The sequence below is a fragment of the Bos javanicus genome, chromosome 12 (genome assembly GCF_032452875.1).
Source record: "Bos javanicus breed banteng chromosome 12, ARS-OSU_banteng_1.0, whole genome shotgun sequence".
In the NCBI taxonomy this organism is placed as follows: domain Eukaryota; kingdom Metazoa; phylum Chordata; class Mammalia; order Artiodactyla; family Bovidae; genus Bos; species Bos javanicus.
The window spans coordinates 72746873-72766920 of NC_083879.1; the positions used below are offsets into that span (position 1 = coordinate 72746873).

The window sequence follows — 20048 nt, forward strand, 5'->3', positions numbered from 1 at the left end:
TCCCTCACCCCCACACACGGAATTCTCCAGGTAACTTCCTCAGCCTTCCCGGGAAGCACGAGCTCTAAGACTACACCAATAACTCTGCCAAAGCACCCCCTGTCACCTTGGAGTTATCCTTCCAAGGACTAATGACACACAAATATGTCCACAGTGAGTTTCACTATTTGATTCTTTATTAAACCACCCCTACTTGATGAACATAAATTCCAAACAGGAAGAGCCTTTCTGCATCTAGCCTGCCTTTAGTCTGCACCAGGCTTCAGGTAGGTACTTAGGTATTTTGTCGAATAAGTGATTGAATGAATGAATAAATTCCATATTTGCACTCCCAAAAAGTCTAGCATAAACCAAGACAGGTTTTCCTCTCAACTAATTTTAGTTTACATATGATCCTGACATCCTTTATACTTGCTGAAGCACATTTTGGCTTTATGTGCTTTTTTCTGCAACCTGGGCAATGTTTCAAAAATGGTGCTTATTTTCAGGTACACAAGAGTGTACCTTTACTAAAGGTATCTTTACTAAAGATATAGATACCCTGGGCAGCAGCTAAGGCCTAGTGAATCGGAATCTCCAAGGTGTGACCATATAGGTTTAAAAAGCACTCCAGGTGATTCTGATGAACTAGAAAACTAGATTTTTAAAGGATTATAGAAACCATATAGAGAGTGGAAACCATATAGAAACTATATAGTGATCAAAAAGAAAAAAAAAAAATCACCAGTTACTTCAACCTACCAGGAAGCCATCTGCCACACTAACACCAATCCTTCTCACCATTCTTATTCTCAGCCATTAGTCCCTCCTTTATTGAAAATAATTACCGCTGACAAATCTCTAAATTCCCAGATGAACTTCCTACAAGACATTCTGTGTATTTAAGGAAAAACTTAGGTTTGTTGCCCAAATCAAAGATGCTTCCTTCATCATGACACAAAGCAGCCTGACAAAGTCAACCCTAGAAAATTCAAAGTTCTTGGCAGTTCACTGTATTGCTGTACACATCTACAAAGAAAGGAATTTTAAGCCTCAGACACAATTCAGTAGCAGTTTGGGGTAAAAGAAATAAAAAACCCTACCTGAAAATTTAAGCAAAATTCCCTGGAAACTTTTTGCAGGGCCTTTTTCGTGTTACACTCTTTGGTGCATCACATAATCCATTAAGGAATCAGAGTTAGTGTTTTTCCCACTAAAATCATGCTTAATGGTTATGATGGGTGTGATGGTTGACTTTATGTCAACCTGGCTAAACTACAGTTTTCAGACACTTGCTTACACTCATCTAGTTATTACAGTGAAAGGGTTTTTAATGAGATCAACATTTAAATCAGTAGACTCTGAGTAAAGCAGATTATCCTCCATAATGTGGGTGAGTCTCATCCAATTAGTCAATGCCCTTCAGAGAAAAAAGACTGACCAGCACCAAAAAGGAAGGAACTCTATCTCAAGATCTTCTTCAGTCTATAGACGCACTTTAGCATAAAGATTCATGATATTGATCTTCTTTCATTTCATGATGGTCAGCAAGACAGTCAAAATAACTTTGTTAACCAAGTAATACAGGCTGTTTCTAATTATCTATAAGCCCCAGGAGCCCAGCCCAGGATCCAGACCAGCAGAGTCTCATGAACACCAGGCTGTACAGGGTACACAGTTCGTCTCTTTAGACATCAGGTCCACCAAGTCCAATCAGGCTGGTTTGAGATAGACAGATGGACAGACATAACAAGGAGAAGACTTCCCTGAGTTGAGACAGCCCAAACACACACCAAAACCCAATGTTGCAGGAATGCCTAACCCCAGTCTGCTCCCTCCTCTGCATTTCTAAAGCTTCTAGTGCAGGATGGGCTACCCTGGGCTTCGTGAGGTCCCAGCCATTTCCTGTAACTGTTGTCTCAGTCAGTCCAGTATTTATTTGATGCCCGTGATGTGTCCAGCATGGACAGGCACTACCAGACACAGTCTGCTGTCACAGAGCTCAGAACACTCCCAGGGAGTCAACATCACCCCACCTGACAGGATGCTGGGAGGTGTGAGACTGGCCATGCACATATATGGAAGCCCTAGATCAGAGTGAACAGAAGTGCTGGGAGAGGGTCATGGGGCTGCTGCAGGCTCAGCAGCATTTGGTTAAATCAAGGACAGAAGAGAAGGCCACACAGAGGGGCTCAACAGAGTGAGCCAAGATCCCAAAGTGGGGGTGAATGTGACATGTCACATGTGACCTGTCTCATTCAGAGACAACCTCTCCCCCAACCCAACCAGAGCAAGGGTCGTATGCTGGGAAACACAAGCTTAAAATTTTGATTCTGCAAGAAACAGGGAATTAAAACTTAAGGAGAAATTCCACATACCTGAAAGTACTAAGAAGACAATAATGTAATAATGTAACAAAGAAACTTTGGACAGAATTCTAGTTCTGTCATTTGATAATATTAACACAAACTGTATGAGGATAGGTGAGCTATTTCACCTGATACAGGAACCTGTTTCCTTATCTGTAAAGTTGGGACACTGAAGCTTATCCCATTCAATTGTGGTCAGGATGAAATGAGTGAGTTATTGAAAGTCATTCAGTCGTGTCCGACTCTTTGCAACCCCATGAGCTGTAGCCCACCAGGCTTCTCTGTCCATGGGATTTTCCAGGCAAGAATACTGGAGTGGGTTGCCATTCCCTTCTCCAGGGGATCTTCCCGACCCATGGATCGAATCTGGGTCTCCTGCTTTGTAGGCAGATTCTTTACAGTCTGAGCCACCAGGGAACCCAAGGATGAAATGAGACGATGTGTAAAGGCTTCAGGAGATCTCAGACCACACAGCGAGCCCTGGCAGCAGCAATTGAAGACAGAGGCTGTGTCAGCAGCATTAACAAAACCATAGCAGAACAGCACATGTGTGAAGCTTCCATCTGAACAGGCTACCGTGTCACTGAGGACATCACTGTGGTGCAAGGATATTCCTAAGTATCTTATTTCAAGATGTGAAATCTTCATAAAAGAAATTCTATTGAATACATTGACCACCTCTTACCAGTATTGCTAGAAGCTCCCATCAGAAAGAATGATACACTCAGGGAACAAGAACTGACCCTGTATGACTGATCTATTTTATGGGTAATAGTTTTTTATATATATATAAATTTATTTTAATTGGAGGCTAATTACTTTACAATATTGTATTGGTTTTGCCATACATCAACATGAATCCGCCACAGGTGTTCCCCATCCTGAACCCCACTCCCACCTCCCTCCCCGTACCATCCCTCTGGGTCATCCCAGTGCACCAGCCCCAAGCATCCTGTATCCTGCATCAAACCTAGGCTGACAATTTGTTTAATATATGATATTATACATGTTTCAATGCCATTCTCCCAAATCATCCCACCCTCGCCCTCTCCCACAGAGTCCAAAAGACTGTTCTATACATCTGTGTCTCTTTTGCTATCTCACATACAGGGTTATCATTAACATCTTTCTAAATTCTATATATATGCATTAGTATACTGTAAACTACCTCACAATTGCACTCATCTCACACGCTAGTAAAGTAATGCTCAAAATTCTTCAAGTCAGGCTTCAGCAATATGTGAACCGTGAACTTCCTGATGTTCAAGCTGGTTTTAGAAAAGGCAGAGGAACCAGAGATCAAATTGCCAACGTCCGCTGGATCGTGGAAAAAAGCAAGAGAGTTCCAGAAAAATATCTATTTCTGCTTTATTGACTATGCCAAAGCCTTTGACTGTGTGGACCACAATAAACTGTGGAAAATTCTGAAAGAGATGGGAATATCAGACCACCTGATCTGCCTCTTGAGAAATTTGTATGCAGGTCAGGAAGCAACAGTTAGAACTGGACATGGAACAACAGACTGGTTCCAAATAGGAAAAGGACTAGATCAAGGCTGTATATTGTCACCCTGTTTATTTAACTTATATGCAGAGTACATCATGAGAAATGCTGGACTGGAAGAAACACAAGCTGGAATCAATATTGCCAGGAGAAATATCAATAACCTCAGACATGCAGAGGACACCACCTTTATGGCAGAAAGTGAAGAGGAACTAAAAAGCCTCTTGATGAAAGTGAAAGTGGAGAGTAAAAAAGTTGGCGTAAAGCTCAACATTCAGAAAACGAAGATCATGGCATCCAGTCCCATCACTTCATGGGAAATCCATGGGGAAACAGTGGAAACAGTGTCAGACTTTAGTTTTTGGGCTCCAAAATCACTGCAGATGGTGACTGCAGCCATGAAATTAAAAGACGCTTACTCCTTGGAAGGAAAGTTATGACCAACCTAGATAGCACATTCAAAAGCAGAGACATTACTTTGCCAACAAAGGTTCGTCTGGTCAAGGCTATGATTTTTCCAGTGGTCATGTATGGATGTGAGAGTTGGACTGTGAAAAAGGCTGAGCGCCGAAGAATTGATGCTTTTGAACTGTGGTGTTGGAGAAGACTCTTGAGAGTCCCTTGGACTGCAAGGAGATACAACCAGTCCGTTCTGAAGGAGATCAGCCCTGGGATTTCTTTGGAAGGAATGATGCTAAAGCTGAAACTCCAGTACTTTGGCCACCTCATGCGAAGAGTTGACTCATTGGAAAAGACTCTGATGCTGGGAGGGATTGGGGGCAAGAGGAGAAGGGGATGACAGAGGATGAGATGGCTGGATGGCATCACTGACTCAATGGACGTGAGGCTGGGTGAATTCTGGGAGCTGGTGATGGACAGGGAGGCCTGGCATGCTGTGATTCATGGGGTCACAAAGAGTCGGACACGACTGAGTGACTGATCTGATCTGATCTGATTGGTGTTTTTCTTTCTGGCTTACTTCACTCTGTATAATAGGCTCCAGTTTCATCCACCTCATTAGAACTGATTCAAATAGTATAAAAATGCATCATTAAAAAATTCAGCTTTTATGGTAAGACTCCAAAATAAAATACAATCACACCCAGAGATATCTAACTTTATTAGAGATATATTACTCTCCCATCCATCATTGTGGAAAAGTAGGAAAATAAAGTCCAGACAACTCAAGCTTGTGCCCAGGCTGCCTCACAGAACCAATTTATCTTCATTTTAGACAGAAACACTTCAGTGCCTATTGTGTGCCAGGCCCTGTGTTGGTGATGTAAATTATTTGTCCCTGACTATTTAGGGACAGTTAGTTAAAAAAAAGGATACTGTGGGTATGGTGGAAATCACAAGTTTGAGAGGAAGAGGGGAGTAGAGAAAGGCTTAGACAGTAGGTAAAAAAGAGGACAGGGACAAAAAGGCAGATATCAGAAAACAACAAGAAAGCATCTGTGGAGGAAAGAACCCATTTTTAAACATAGAAAACTAAGTGAAGCTGAGGCTATTCTCCTGACCAAGGAGCAGGGAGGTTTCAGCAAGTTCCTCCCCTCCTGGCCCCGAGAGGAATCTAGTCACCCCAGGACTGAGCACAGTCACTGCCTAGTCATTTCAGATAGCACAGAAGATGCACTTTGTTTGCTTCTCTTGTTATTAGGCATTTTAATCCTACTGCAGACATCACTGGTACATCATCAGCCCTGTATCACTGCTATTTACACCCCTAAATGAGCAGTGGGATTATAATTTTTGCAACAGACTCTACCTAAGAAGAGAGGGGAGTACATACGATATTTTGGAATGACTGCCAGCTTTGGCACTGAGAGAGTTAAATCACATCAAACCAAAACACAGTGACAACACATAAAAGGAAGCAATTTACAAAAATTCACCTACAACTAAAGAAAGTTATTTGTCACCAAACCTTGATTCTTCGGATGCTGACAACGGCCTCTGAAACCTTCTCAACGGCCATGGGGAAGCAGAGGATGCTCGTAAACCGCAGAGCCTCGAACAGCATCACCACCACAAATACTTGGCTGGCTGTGATCAGGTTGTCAAGGATATCATTGACCATGAAGGTGACAAAACTCATGATTTTGCTTACAGCGAAAAATAATGCCAAATGCATGCCCCTAAAGAAGGAACTTCTCAGAATCTTGAAAATTTCCTTCCTGGAAAACAAAGTAGGACATAGTATTTAAAACAAGCATCAACATCAAAGACATGGATTCAAGTGCCCTGTGTGAGTGGACACAGATTAAGATAAACTATCCCTCATATCATGGAAACACTACACAGTGCCTACCCAGGGGTCTGCCCTGATCCAAGGACCACACACTTCATCACCACTTCACTCTCTCACCTAAAAAGAGGCTTAGTGTCACTCTTTTAGACATTGTGTCAAGCAGACCGAGTTTGAACATTCATTCAACAAGCGTTCATAACTACAATCCTGTGCCAGGCTCCTCACTGATGACAGGAAGACATAGCCTGCCCCCTCCAGGAGCTTACGAACTATTGGGGGAAGAGAAAAAGACACCCCGAAATTGTAAGACACCAAGACATTAGACAGAGGAAATCAGCACAGCCCCCACGAGGTACAGAATAAAGGCATGTAACCCAGAGCAGAGGAGTCAGGGCAAGTCACATGGACGTGGATCTACCCTGAGAAAATTAGCTGGAGTCAGTCAGAGCTGGCGGAGGCCAAAGAAAAGAAGATGAGAGTGTATCCCCAGCAGACAGAGGGGCCCCAACAATGGTGCAAAGTGAGAGGTGACAGGGAGCTGCCAGAGAATTCCAAGCACCCTGTGCTGGAATATAAACACTCCTCAGACAGACCATGGGGTCGCTAAGAGTCGGACACGACTGAGCGACTTCACTTTCACTTTTCACTTTCATGCTTTGGAGAAGGAAATGGCAACCCACTCCAGTGTTCTTGCCTGGAGAATCCCAGGGACAGAGGAGCCTAGTGGGCTGCCGTCTATGGGGTTGCACAGAGTCGGACACGACTGAAGCGACTTAGCAGCAGCAGACAGTTAAATGAAAGATGGGGAAAACATCTACAAACACAAAGCAAAGCCTCCCCGCCACTGCCAAAATAGTATTTTTATGGCTTCATTTGGAATGAAGAATACTGATCCTTAAAGTTTGGCCAGATAAATGTATATCCAGTCTTTACAATCTCCCCATTTGTGCTCCATCAACAAAAATTCTAATTTAAGTTTAAATATCACCTTCTCGGATACTAACATCGTACAGTCATTGCTTATTTGGAATTTGTGGTATAAAGCATATATATATATATATATATATATATATATATATATATATATTCAATTAAATTTAAATTAAAAAGAAAAAAAGAAGAAGAGCAGATTAAATGGTTGTCTCCACTATTCCACTTAACCCTCTTGCCATATGCAAGGGGTGGGTAGTATTTAAGTTCCCTTTCATATAAAACTTGGTAAGATTTCTAAATTCATTCTGTAAAAACAGGAAATAAACAAAAATATGGTGAGATATATACAAAAACTTACCTTCTCAAACGGGTAATAAGATCTATAAATGACTTTTCCCAAGCATACATTTTTATTGTTCTGATGCCAGTTATAATTTCACTTATGGTCTGGATCCTGTTGTCTGTGAGAGCTGTGGTCTTACTCCTGAGGGGACAGACGTGAGAGATGAAATTTAGTGATCACAACCCAACATCCCATAGCAGCAGCAGGGGGCACAAGGAAGGACCAGGGATCAATGATTCCCTACAGCTCTTTTGTGATAACAACACAGGCAGGTCCTACTCAAAGTGCAAATGGAGACAAAGAAACTAGGAAGTCAACCTTTCAGCCTAATTCAGGGAGTAACTTGGAGAACTTGCAGCATCTGATAAGAAGACCTGAAATGAGTCAGATACAAACCCTCTGCCCAAGGGCGTCCTCATGGTTGGGCAGGGAAGGCAAAAAGGAATCTACCAGGAAGATAGTGTCTGTGCTGTAATAAAAAAGGAGTAAAGTGCTGGGGAGCAGATAAGATGGGGCTATTAAATTCACTGGGAAAAGAGAGCAAGTAAAGCTTCAGAGACCTCATAGCACTGGAACAGGGCCCCAAAGGATAAGGAACATCACTCCATAACAAAGAGAGGAAAGGAAATTCCTAATAGAGAAAAATACCACACATAAAGGCACATGCAAACATTTATGTAAAATAACTCAACTAGCTTCATACAGCACATCATCTCCCTCATCAACATCATCTGACAACCTGGACAATAACCCACTTCCAACCCTCTGGGACCAGCTTCAAGTCTAACTCATCACCATTAAGCCCTTCATCACTAGTCATTTTTCTATCACATATGCTGCTGGGACTGTGGGGCTTTATAAAGATAATATTTGATTAATATCAGCCTTGCCCTTGGGGTGCTTATAACTTAATGGAAACACTAAATTAAAAACAAGACAATAACACACATTTTTAAAAATGCTGTAACACAAGCATAACAAAAATATATGTAGCTAGAAAAAGGCCTATAAAATTACTACTACTGAATAGTGTTTAAAAAACATGGACATAGGTAAATTCTGCTTAAGGACACTCTACATATCCAGGTATAGCACCTTAGAAGTTAGCTGTGAGGAAAGAGCAAATGCCATCACCTTTTCTGCTTTGACATCAGTTGTCAGTTTAAGGCTGTCACATCCACTGGCTAAGCCAGAAGGGTCTAAACCACACACATATCACCTATTTTTTAAACCAGTGTTTCTCTTACCAGAGTGATGAAAACAACTTCCAAATGCAGCTTTGCAAAAGCAGAATAACAACAAGAATTGCCATCCCAGCAAGACATGACATTCCTATTTCCATCCAGAGCAGGGCGGTCACGATGATAGCCTGCAGTGGCCCTACCCACAGATAGTGCAAGAACATTGTTACCTTAAAAGAGAAAGACAAGTCTTCTTAGAATGATATAAAAGCAAAATTATTATATACACAGTGTAGAAACAATCTGCTCTGAAGGAACAGACATGGACCTACACAGAAATGATCTCAGTGGGTTTTTAAACCTACTAAAGCAGAAACCCAAGCATCCACCAGATGATGCTGTTTTGGGACATCAAAGGGCCAAGCTAAGGGACGTCCAGGGAGAATCCGACCAGCAGCACTGAAAAAAGATGTTGTTTTTTGTCTACACCACAAATGAGCTCAGGGCATCCCCAAAATCTCTATGCGCCAACGTTTAACCCCCATCTCTCCTCAGCATCCCAGGAAAGCTTATTTTATGGCATGCACCATGCTCTTCAGTAACTACTTATATATTTACCTCCCTGACAGGCTGTGGCTTCTCCAAGGAAGAAACTAAATCTTTTTTTAGCCCTAAAAGTAAGTAGGAACCTTACTTCATGTTTCATGAATAAATAACTGAAAGAGAAGTAGTCTAGTACAAAAAAAGATCTGACCAATAGCAATAATGCCCTGGATAATGCAATCTATTCATAATTGTAAAAAAGACTGTGGTGGGAGGACAGCAAGTAGTAGGTGGTGTCTGTCTGGGGACCAGCCACTTGGCATAGTCCTTGAAGGCTCCTTATGCAGCAGGCACTGAAGAGGGCACATGGGAAAGAACAAACCCAGCCCACCAAGCCTTCATCATCCAGAAGAAGAGGAAGATTGTTCAGCAACACTCACACCACGTGTCAAGAAGTCCCACTTCAGGAGACTCCCCAGGGACACTAACCAAGCTGGACAAGAACACTGCTGCTTACTTATTATTGTCATTATGCTGTAGGTAACCTCAGAAAAAAACAAAATTCTCATCCACAGGACAATATACATTATTACATCTAAGTTGCACACAGAAGAAATGAGAGTTGGATTAAGAGAACTCTTGTCTTATGTCCACAACAGAACGCTGGCTAACACCAAACCTGGACACCTGGCATCCCAATAAGCTGAATCCAGTAAGGATGGGAAATGGAAGAGGATCCCTCAGGGGAAGCTTACCTGATCAAACTTGTTCACATCATTGGACAGAAGATTGACTATCTGGCCTGTGGTGGTCTTTCCCATGGCTGAGCTACTCAGGCGAAGGGTCTGAAATAAGAAAAAGCAAAAGCAAACTGGATTCCTACAGTGATAGCAAGTCACTCTTAGAACATAACAAAATGAAGCATGTTTCCCTGGGGTCTTATGTGGTGTCAGGATGAGCAGTATGGCCCCTGAGAGCAGGGCTCTAGGGATACTTGTCCATTCTTCCTCTCCTCAATGTGGCAACAGCCCCGTCCACAAGGACAGCAAAGGGAGGAATAGGAGATAGAAGCAAAATACCCCATCCTGCTTCTCAATGAACATGGACCTACTCGAAGTGTAAAGTGTGTAGCTTTAGACTTAGGAGCCAACTAAAGCAAGTCCATATTCATTGAGTTGGTGATGCCAACCAGTCATCTCATTCTCTGTTATCCCCTTCTCCTCCTGCCTTCAATCTTTCCCAGAATAGGGGTCTTTTCCAATGAGTAGGTTCTTTGCATCAGATGGCCAAAGTACTGGAGTTTCAGCTTTGGCATCAGTCCTTCCAATGAATATTCAGAACTGATTTCCTTTAGGATGGACTGGTTGTATCTTCTTGCAGTCCAAGGGACTCTCAAGAGTTTTCTCCAACACCACAGTTCAAAAGAATCTATTCTTCAGCGCTCAGCTTTCTTTACTGTCCAACTTTCACATCCATACATGACCACTGGAAAAACCATAGCTTTGACTTTACTCAACTAAAGTAAAGTTGAGCCCAATTAGAAGAGAGTGTTGAGGTCACCTAAAGGAAGACATTAGGGGACTTGAACTATAAATATGGAATCAATCATTAATTCCAAATATGACATCATTCCACATACATTGGTCTTAGTTCCTTCATTCTGAAGTAAGCGAGTACAATGTTCAAAACACTACTCCTGTGAGGAATCTGTGTTCTTAATGTTGGTCTGCTGAATTTACAAATATACAACCTAAGTTGTACAGTCCCTTTATTTGGTTAAAAAAATTTATGAAAAATGCCCTAAAGATCTGAGAAACTTGAACAGACCACCTTGAGCTGTTTCAACAGACTATCAACTGGAGCCATGGATCCAAACAAAATGTCATATTTCATAAAAACTTGTCATTTACTCCTCACATTAAACAGAAAAGTCACTGAAGTGGAAATGTAAAATGATGCAGCCATGATGGAAGAGAGTATGGCAGTTCCTCAAGATATTAAACATAAAATTAGTATATAGTACAGCAATTCTATTTCTGGAAATACACTCAAAAAAGCTGAATGCATGGACTTAAATAGATATTTGTACACTCGTGTTCATAGCAGCATTACTCACAATAGTCACAAGGTAGAAACAACCCAAATGTCCATTACGGATGATTGGATACAGAGAATGTTGTATAGATCTATAATGGAATAGTATTCAGCCTTGAACAGGAATTAAACACCTGCTCCAACATGGATGAAACTTGAAGACACTGTTCTATATGACATAAGCCAAATGACAAACATTGCACGATTCCACTTACATGAAGTACCTAAAATAGTCAAATTCATAGAGAGAAGAAGTAGAATGCTGATGGCTGAGGGGAAGGTGGGGAGTTAGTGTTTAATGAGTTCAGAGGTTCAGTTTCGGAAGAGGAAAAAGTTCACATAGCAGTGATGTCTACACAACAATGTGAATATACTTAATGTCACTAAACAGTGCACTTAAAGAGTTAAAATGGTGAATTTTATATTACATGCATTTTACCACAATTTTTAAAAAAATCAATGATCAAAAGCCAAAAGTAATTTTTCCAAAATTGTGGAAAGGTAAATAAGTGACAAGTCATTTTTATATGCGATACACCCCCATGAAATCATTCAAAATTACAAACCATGGCTCTGAGCTTAGTAGCCATCCCATTTCTAACACCCAACCTGATTTCTTCCCAGGACCAAAGATCAAGAGGTGGAGCCTGAACTTGAACCACAAGCATTCAGAGGGGCCTTTCAGAGCTGCTTGGCATCATCAGCTTTTGCCCTAAGGAATGAGCCCACCTGTAACCTGTAAAGGAGTATCTTATTTCTTCATCTCAGAAGGATTCTAGATGTAAGATTATGCACAAAGAAACTGTTCTTTCCCATGTTTCTGAAATTTCAGGTTATGTCTATGGTTTAATCCCAACAATACCTGACTTAGTAAAAGGACACTTTTCTTAGCCTAATCAAACCAGCAAATTAATGGCTTTGGGAGATGTTTATATTCATCTAGATAAACATTCCAGGTCAGATCAAGTTTCCCAAAGGCAATGTTCCAAATGTTTCTCTTCCAATGTAAGAGAAAGGAAGACAGGTGGATAATGGCTCATCTCTACAACGGAGAGAGAGAGCTTTAACTGAACCATCACCTCAAACTTAACTTAAGATTTTCACATTGCAGTTCCAGAGTAATTTCCTTTCTCTGTGTTTATGAGAGCTAAGCATTATCTGAAACACAAACATCTAGCTAAATTGTGTGAAAATCTGAGTATTCATCTCCTAAATGGTAAAAGGTACAATAAAATAACAAATCAGATCAGATCATATGAGATCAGTCATTCAGTCGTGTCCGACTCGTTGAGACCCCATGAATCACAGCACGCCAGGCCTCCCTGTCCATCATCAACTCCCGGAGTTCACTCAGACTCACGTCCATCGAGTCAGTGATGCCATCCAGCCATCTCATCCTCTGTCATCCCCTTCTGCTCTTGCCCCCAATCCCTCCCAGCATCAGAGTCTTTTCCAATGAGTCAACTCTTCACATGAGGTGGCCAAAGTATTGGAGTTTCAGCTTTAGCATCATTCCTTCCAAAGAAAACCCAGGACTGATCTCCTTCAGAATGGACTGGTTGGATCTTCTTGCAGTCCAAGGGACTCTCAAGAGTCTTCTCCAACACCACAGTTCAAAAGCATCAATTCTTTGGCGCTCAGCCTTCTTCACAGTCCAACTCTCACATCCATACATGACCACAGGAAAAACCATAGCCTTGACTAGATGAACCTTTGTTGGCAGAGTAATGTCTCTGCTTTTGAATATGCTATCTAGGTTGGTCATAACTTTCCTTCCAAGGAGTAAGCGTCTTTTAATTTCACGGCTGCAGTCACCATCTGCAGTGATTTTGGAGCCCAGAAAAATAAAGTCTGACACTGTTTCCCCATGTATTTCCCATGAAGTGATGGGACCGGATGCCATGATCTTCGTTTTCTGAATGTTGAGCTTTAAGCCAACTTTTTCACTCTCCACTTTCACTTTCATCAAGAGGCTTTTTAGTTCCTCTTCACTTTCTGCCATAACGGTGGTGTCATCTGCATATCTGAGGTTATTGATATTTCTCCCAGCAATCTTGATTCCAGCTTGTGTTTCTTCCAGTCCAGCGTTTCTCATGATGTACTCTGCATAGAAGTTAAATAAACAGGGTGACAATATACAGCCTTGATGTACTCCTTTTCCTATTTGGAACCAGTCCGTTGTTCCATGTCCAGTTCTAACTGTTGCTTCCTGACCTGCATACAAATTTCTCAAGAGGCAGATCAGGTGGTCTGGTATTCCCATCTCTTTGAGAATTTTCCACAGTTTATTGTGATCCACACAGTCAAAGGCTTTGGCATAGTCAATAAAGCAGAAATAGATGTTTTTCTGGAACTCTCTTGCTTTTTCCATGATCCAGCGGATGTTGGCAATTTGATCTCTGGTTCCTCTGCCTTTTCTAAAACCAGCTTGAACATCAGGAAGTTCATGGTTCACATATTGCTGAAGCCTGGCTTGGAGAATTCTGAGCATTACTTTACTAGTGTGTGAGATGAGTGCAGTTGTGCAGTAGTTTGAGCATTCTTTGGCATTGCCTTTTTTTGGGATTGCAATGAAAACTGACCTTTTCCAGTCCTGTGGCCACTGCTGAGCTAAGCTGATGAATGAGAAGGAAGACCCCTGACTAGAGTGTAGGAGTACCTCTGCCATTTCCACATCACCCAAGAGGAAACTGGCTCAGATACTACAGCCAAATACACATAGTGAGAAGCCAGGCCCCAAGGTCACACCCCACAAGACTACAAGTCTCTCCTCAAGGAAAATGAGGAGACATCTCTCACTTTGCTAAGAAAAGTACTCCCAAGAAACAGATCTAGATAAGTAGGCAAAAGAAGCAATTTTTTCCATTTTAATTGTTTGGTTTTATCATGCTGTTTTAGTATCATATTTGTGTGTAGATTATTTCCTACCTTTATTGTATGTTTGCCTTTACTGGTGAGCTTCTCCATTTGTAATTTTCTTGTTTCAAGATGTGGCCTTTTCTTTTCCACCTAAAGAAATTTGTTTAGTGTTTTTTGGAAAGCTCGTTTGGTGGTGCTGAATTCTCTTAGCTTTTGCTTATCTGTAAGACTATTGATTTCTCTGTCAAATCTGAATGAGAGCATCGTTGGGTAGAATATTCTTGGTTGTAGATTCTTCCCTTTCATCACTTTAAATATGTCATGCCACACCCATCTGGCCTACAATTTCTGCTGAGAAATCAGCTGATAATCTTATGTGAGTTTCCTTGTATATTACTTGTTACTTTTCTCTGGCTGCATTTTTTCTTTTTCTTTGTTGCTATTTTTTCTTTTTATTTAATTTTTGTCAATTTTATTATTATGTTTTAGTATATTCCTCTTTGACTTTATCCAGCCCAAGACTCTGTGCTTCTTGGACTTAGGTGATTATTTCCTTGCCTATGTTAGGGAAATTTTCAGCTATGATCTCTTCAAATATTTTCTCAGGTTCTTTGTCTCTCTCTCTTCTCCTTCTGGGAGCCCAAGAATGCAAATGTTGGTGTATTTAATGTTGTTCCTAGGTCTCAGACTATCTTCCTTTCTTTTCATTCTTTTTCCTTCCTTCTATTCCATGGCAGTGATTTCCACCACTCTGTCTCCAACTCACCTTTTTTCTGCCTAACATTCTGCTAGTTATTCCTTCTAGTGAATTTTTCAGATTTTTTATTGTTCATCTCTGTTTGTTTTTTTAATTATTCTAGCTCTTTGTTAAACATTTCTTATATTTTCTTTATCTGTGCCTCCATTCTTTTTCCAACATCATGGATCACCTTTACTATCATTACTCTGAATTCTTTTTCAAGTAAATTGCCTATCTCTACTTTTCTTAGCGTTCTTCTTGGGTTTTACTTCTTCATTCATCTGGGACATATTCCTCTGCCATATCATTTAGTCTGATTTTCTGTGATTGTGGTTTTCATTCCACAGGCTGCAGAACTGTACTTCTTGTTTCTGTTGTCTTTCCCCGGTGAATGAAGCTGTCTAAGAGCTTCATTAGACTGGGACTGGTTCTTGTCCACTAGTGTGTGGAGCTGGGACTTGTTCCTCTTGTGAGCTGGCCATGCCAGTGGGTGTGGTTATTGGGAAACTTTGTGCTCAGGAAGACTTTAAGCTGCCTGTTTGCTGATGGGTAGGGCTGTGTTCCTACCCTGTTAACACTGTTGATTATTTAGCCTGAGGTGTTCCAGCACTGGATGCCACAGGCTGTTGAGTGGGGCTAGGTCTTGGTAAGAAAATGGCAGCTTCAGGGGGTCTCACATCAGTGAGTACTCCCCAGAACTATCACTGCCAGTGTCTTCGTCCCAAACAAGCCATATCCCACCTCCACAGGAGGCCCTTTAAAACCAGCAAGTAGGTCTGACCCAGGATCTTATGAGGTCGCTCCTTTTTCCCAAGAGTCCTAGTTTTACAAGGCCTTGTGTGCAGTCTTGTGGAATTCCTGCAATCAAACCCCACTGGGCTTCAAAGCCACATTCTCTGGAAGTTCCTTCTCCCATTGCCAACTCCCCAGACTTGAAACCTATCTGGGACTCAAGATTTTTACTCCTATGGGAGAACTTCTGTGGTATAATTATTTTCCAGTTTGTGGGTTGCCCACCCAGCAAGTATAGCATTTGATTTTATTGTGACTGTGCCCCTCTTACTGTTTTGTTGTGGCTTCTTCTTTGTCTTTAGATGTAAGATATCTTTTTTGGTAGTCTCTTTGGACAGAGGAACCTGGTAGGCTGCAGTCTATGGGGTCGCTAAGGGTCAGACACAACTGAGCAACTTCACATTCACTTTTCACACTCATGCATTGGAGAAGGAAATGGTAACCCACTCCAGTGTTCTTGCCTGGAGAATCCCAGGGGCAGCAGAGCCTGGTGTGCTGCTGTCTATGGGGTCGCACAGAGTCAGACATGACTGAAGTGACTTAGCACCAGCAGCAGCAGCAGCATTTTTTTTGTCAATGATTGTTCAGCAGTTACCTGTGATTTTGGTGTTTCTGTAAGAAGAGGTGATAGTTATCCTACTTTGTCTGTGTGGTGGGAACACTTAAGATCTACTCTCTTATGAAATTTCAAGTGTAATATACAGCTAAATGAGTTTTTTTTTTTTTTAAGCAAACAGTATAAAGTAAAGAGATATCGAGAATCAAGTTTATAAAGAGCCCTTTACATTTGACACTGATGTATCTGTAGCAACTCTTTGTAAATACATCTGAAATCCTTACTCCTCTTACACTAGTTGAGACCAGAATAAAGTGTTTACAATAATTTCATGGGATTTCTCAATGTAAGATAACTGAGCACATCAAATCAGGTCTTACTACCACATGGTAGGTCACAAGGAGAGCCTTGGTATATTTAAGAAAACTGAAATAATATCAAGCATCTTTTCTGATCCCAGTGCTATGAGATTAGAAATAAACTACAAGAAAAACTAGAAAATAAAAACATGTGGCAGCTAAACAATATGCCACTAAACAACAAATGAATAACTGAAGGAAATCAAAGGGGAAAAAAAAAAAAAAACAAGAGACAAATGAAAACAAAAGCACAATGGTCCAGAATGTATGGGATGCAACAAAAGCAGTTCTAAGAGGGAAGTTTATAGCAATACAATCTTACCTCAAGAAACAAGAAATATCTCAAATAAGCAATCTAATCTTACACCTAAAACAACTAGAGAAAAAAAGAATAAACAAAACCTAAAGTTAGTAGAAGGAAAGAAATCATAAAGATCAGAGCAGAAATAAATGAAATAGAGGCAAAGAAAATAATCACAAACATCAATGAAACCAAAAGCTGGTTCTTTGAAAAAAACAGACAAAATTGATAAACTTTTAGCTAGACTCATCAAAAAAGGAGGACTCAAATGAATATAATTGGAAACGAAAAAGGAGAAGTTACAACTGACATCACAGAAATACAAAGAATCGTAAGACTACTAAAAACAACTGTATGCTAATAAAATGGACAACCTGGAAGCAAGGGCCAATTTTTTTGAAAGGTACAGTCTCTCAAGACTGAACCAGGAATAGAAAAAGAAAATATTAAGAGACCACTCACAACACTAAATTTGTGATTTAAGTCCCCCACCACCACCCCAAATATAAAAGTCTGGGACCTGATGGGTTCACAGGTAAATTCTAGCAATTCAGAGAAGAGTTAACACCTATTTTTTGGATTGCAGAGGACGGAAAACCTTCAAACTCATTCTATAATGTATCACCCTGATACCAAAATGAAACAAAGATACCACAAAAAAAGAAAATTACAGGCCAATATCATTGATGAACATAGATGTAAAAATCCTCAACACTAGCAATACAAATCCAACAACACTTCAAAAAATACATTAAAAAAATCATACACCATGATCTTAAACGATGAGATCATACACTATGAGAAATCTGTATGCAGGTCAAGAAGCAACAGTTAGAACTGGACATGGAACAGCAGACTGGTTCCAAATCAGGAAAGGAGGACGTCAAGGTTGTATATCGTCACCCTACTTATTCAACTTATATGCAGAGTACATCATGCAAAATGCTGGGCTGGATGAAGCACAAGCTGGAATCAAGATTGCTGGGAGAAATATCAATAATCTCAGATATGCAGATAATACCACCCTTATGACAGAAAGCAAAGAATTAAAGAGCCTCTTGATGAAAGTAAAAGAGAAGAGTGAAAATATTGGCTTAAAACTGAACATTCAGAAAACTAAAATCATGGCATCTGGTCCCATCACTTCATGGCAAACAGATGGGGAAACAACAGAAACAGTGAGAGACTTTATTTATTTGGGCTCCAAAATCACTGCAGATGGTGTGCAGCCATGAAATTAAAAGATGTGTGCTCCTTGGAAGAAAAGCTATGACCAACTTAGACAGCATATTAAAAGCAGAGACATTACTTTGCCAACAAAGGTCCATCTAGTCAATGCTGTTTCCAGGAGTCATGTATGGATGTGAGAGTTGGACTATAAAGAAAGCTATTGCCGAAGAATTGATGCTTTTGAACTGTGGTGTTGGAAAAGACTCTTGAGAGTCCCTTGGACTGCAAGGAAACCCAACAAGTCCATCCATCCTAAAGGAAATAAGTCCTGAATATTCATTGGAAGGACTGATGCTAAAGCTGAAACTACAATACTTTGGCCACTTGATGCGAAGAACTGACTCATTTGAAAAGACCCTGATGCTGTGAAAGATTGAAGGCAGGAGGAGAAGGGGATGACAAAGGATGAGATGTTTGGATGGCATCACTGCTTCAATGGACATGAGTTTGAGTAAGCTCTGGGAGTTGGTAAGGACAGGGAAGCCTGGCATGCTTCAGTCTATGGGGTTGAAAGAGCTGGATACTACTAAGTGACTAAACTATCTAAACACCATGATCAAGTAAGATTCAAACCAGTGATGCATGGATTTTTCAATATCCACAATTCAACATGATGAACCACATCAACAAATTGAAGACTGAAACACCATATGCTCATCCTTATAGATGTAGAAAAAGCTTTTGACAAATTTCAGCATCCATTTATGATTAAAGAATAAAACTCTCCAGAAAGTGGGCATAGAGGAGAGATACCTCAACATAATAAAGGCTGTATATCACAAACTTACAGCTAACATCACACTCAACAGTGCAAAGCTGAAAGCATTTCCTCTAAGATCAGGAACAAGACAAGGATTTCCACTCTTATCACTATCATTCAACATAGTAATTGGAAGTCATAGTAATCGGAGAAGAAAAAGAAGTAAAAGGAATCCAGATAGGAAAAGAAGTTAAATGGTCACTATTTGCAGATGACATGATATTATACATAGAAGATCCTAAGCAGGCTATCAAAAACTACTAGAACTACCAATGAATTTGGTTAAGTTGAAGGTTACAAAATTAATACATAGAAATCTGTTGCATTTCTATACACTAACAATGAAAGATATGAAACAAATTCAAGAAACAATTCCATTTACCATCACATCAAAAAGAATAAAATACCTAGGAATAAACATACCAAAGGAGATAAAAAGACCTGTACTCTGAAAACTATAAGTTGCTGATGAAAGAAATCAAATAAGATACAAACAGATAGAAAGACATATCATGTTTGTGTGCTGGAAGAATCAAGGTTGTCAAAATAACTATACTACCCAAGGCAATCTACAGATGCAATGCAATCCCTTTGAAATTACTATGGCATTTTTCATAGAACTAGAACAAAAAATATCAAAATTTGTATGGAGATACAAAAGACCTTGAATAGCCAAAGTAACCTTGAGAAAAAAAAAATGGAACTGGAGGAAACAGGCTCCCTGACTTCAGACTATACTAAAAAGTTACAGTCTTCAAAACAGTATGGTGCTGGCACAAAAACAGAAATATTGATTGATGGAAAAGGATAGAAAACCCAGAAATAAGCCCATGCACCAGTGATTAGTTAATCTATGACAAAGGCGGCAAGACTACAAAAGTTTGGAAAGACAGTCTCTTCAAAAAATGGTTCTGGGAAAACTATATGAAAAGAAAAAAAAAAACAAGTTAAATCATTCTTTAACACCATACATACAAATAACCTCAAAATAGACTAAAGACTTTCTTCTTAGAGGAAAGCATAAGCCGAATAGTCTCTGACATAAATTGTAGTAGTATCTTTTTCAATCTATCTCCCAGAATAATGGAAATAAAAATAAACAATGGGACCAACTTAAACTCAAAAGCTTTTGTAAATCAAAGGAAACAAACAAAGCAAAAAGACAATCCACAGATTGGGAGAAAATTTGCAAATGATGTGACCAATAAGAGATTAATCTTCAAAATCTACAAACAGCTCATGATGCTCAACAGCAT

The 20048-nt window shown here is 40.2% G+C and overlaps 1 protein-coding gene across 2 annotated transcripts in view; it reads right to left on the bottom strand.

The window, feature by feature from the left end:
* LOC133258049 (ATP-binding cassette sub-family C member 4-like) overlaps positions 1-20048 on the bottom strand; it is a 656993-nt gene that overhangs the window by 127199 nt on the left and 509746 nt on the right. The window contains exons 5-8 of one of the 2 annotated variants that reach the window (XM_061434382.1): positions 9858-9947; positions 8626-8789; positions 7394-7519; positions 5779-6028 (exon numbers count right to left, since the gene is read on the bottom strand). The exons of the other annotated variant lie outside the window; for it this stretch is intronic. Of the exons in view, the coding sequence (XP_061290366.1) occupies positions 5779-6028; positions 7394-7519; positions 8626-8789; positions 9858-9947 (630 nt within the window). The remainder of the gene's footprint in view (positions 1-5778; positions 6029-7393; positions 7520-8625; positions 8790-9857; positions 9948-20048) is intronic. 2 annotated transcript variants of the gene reach the window in all.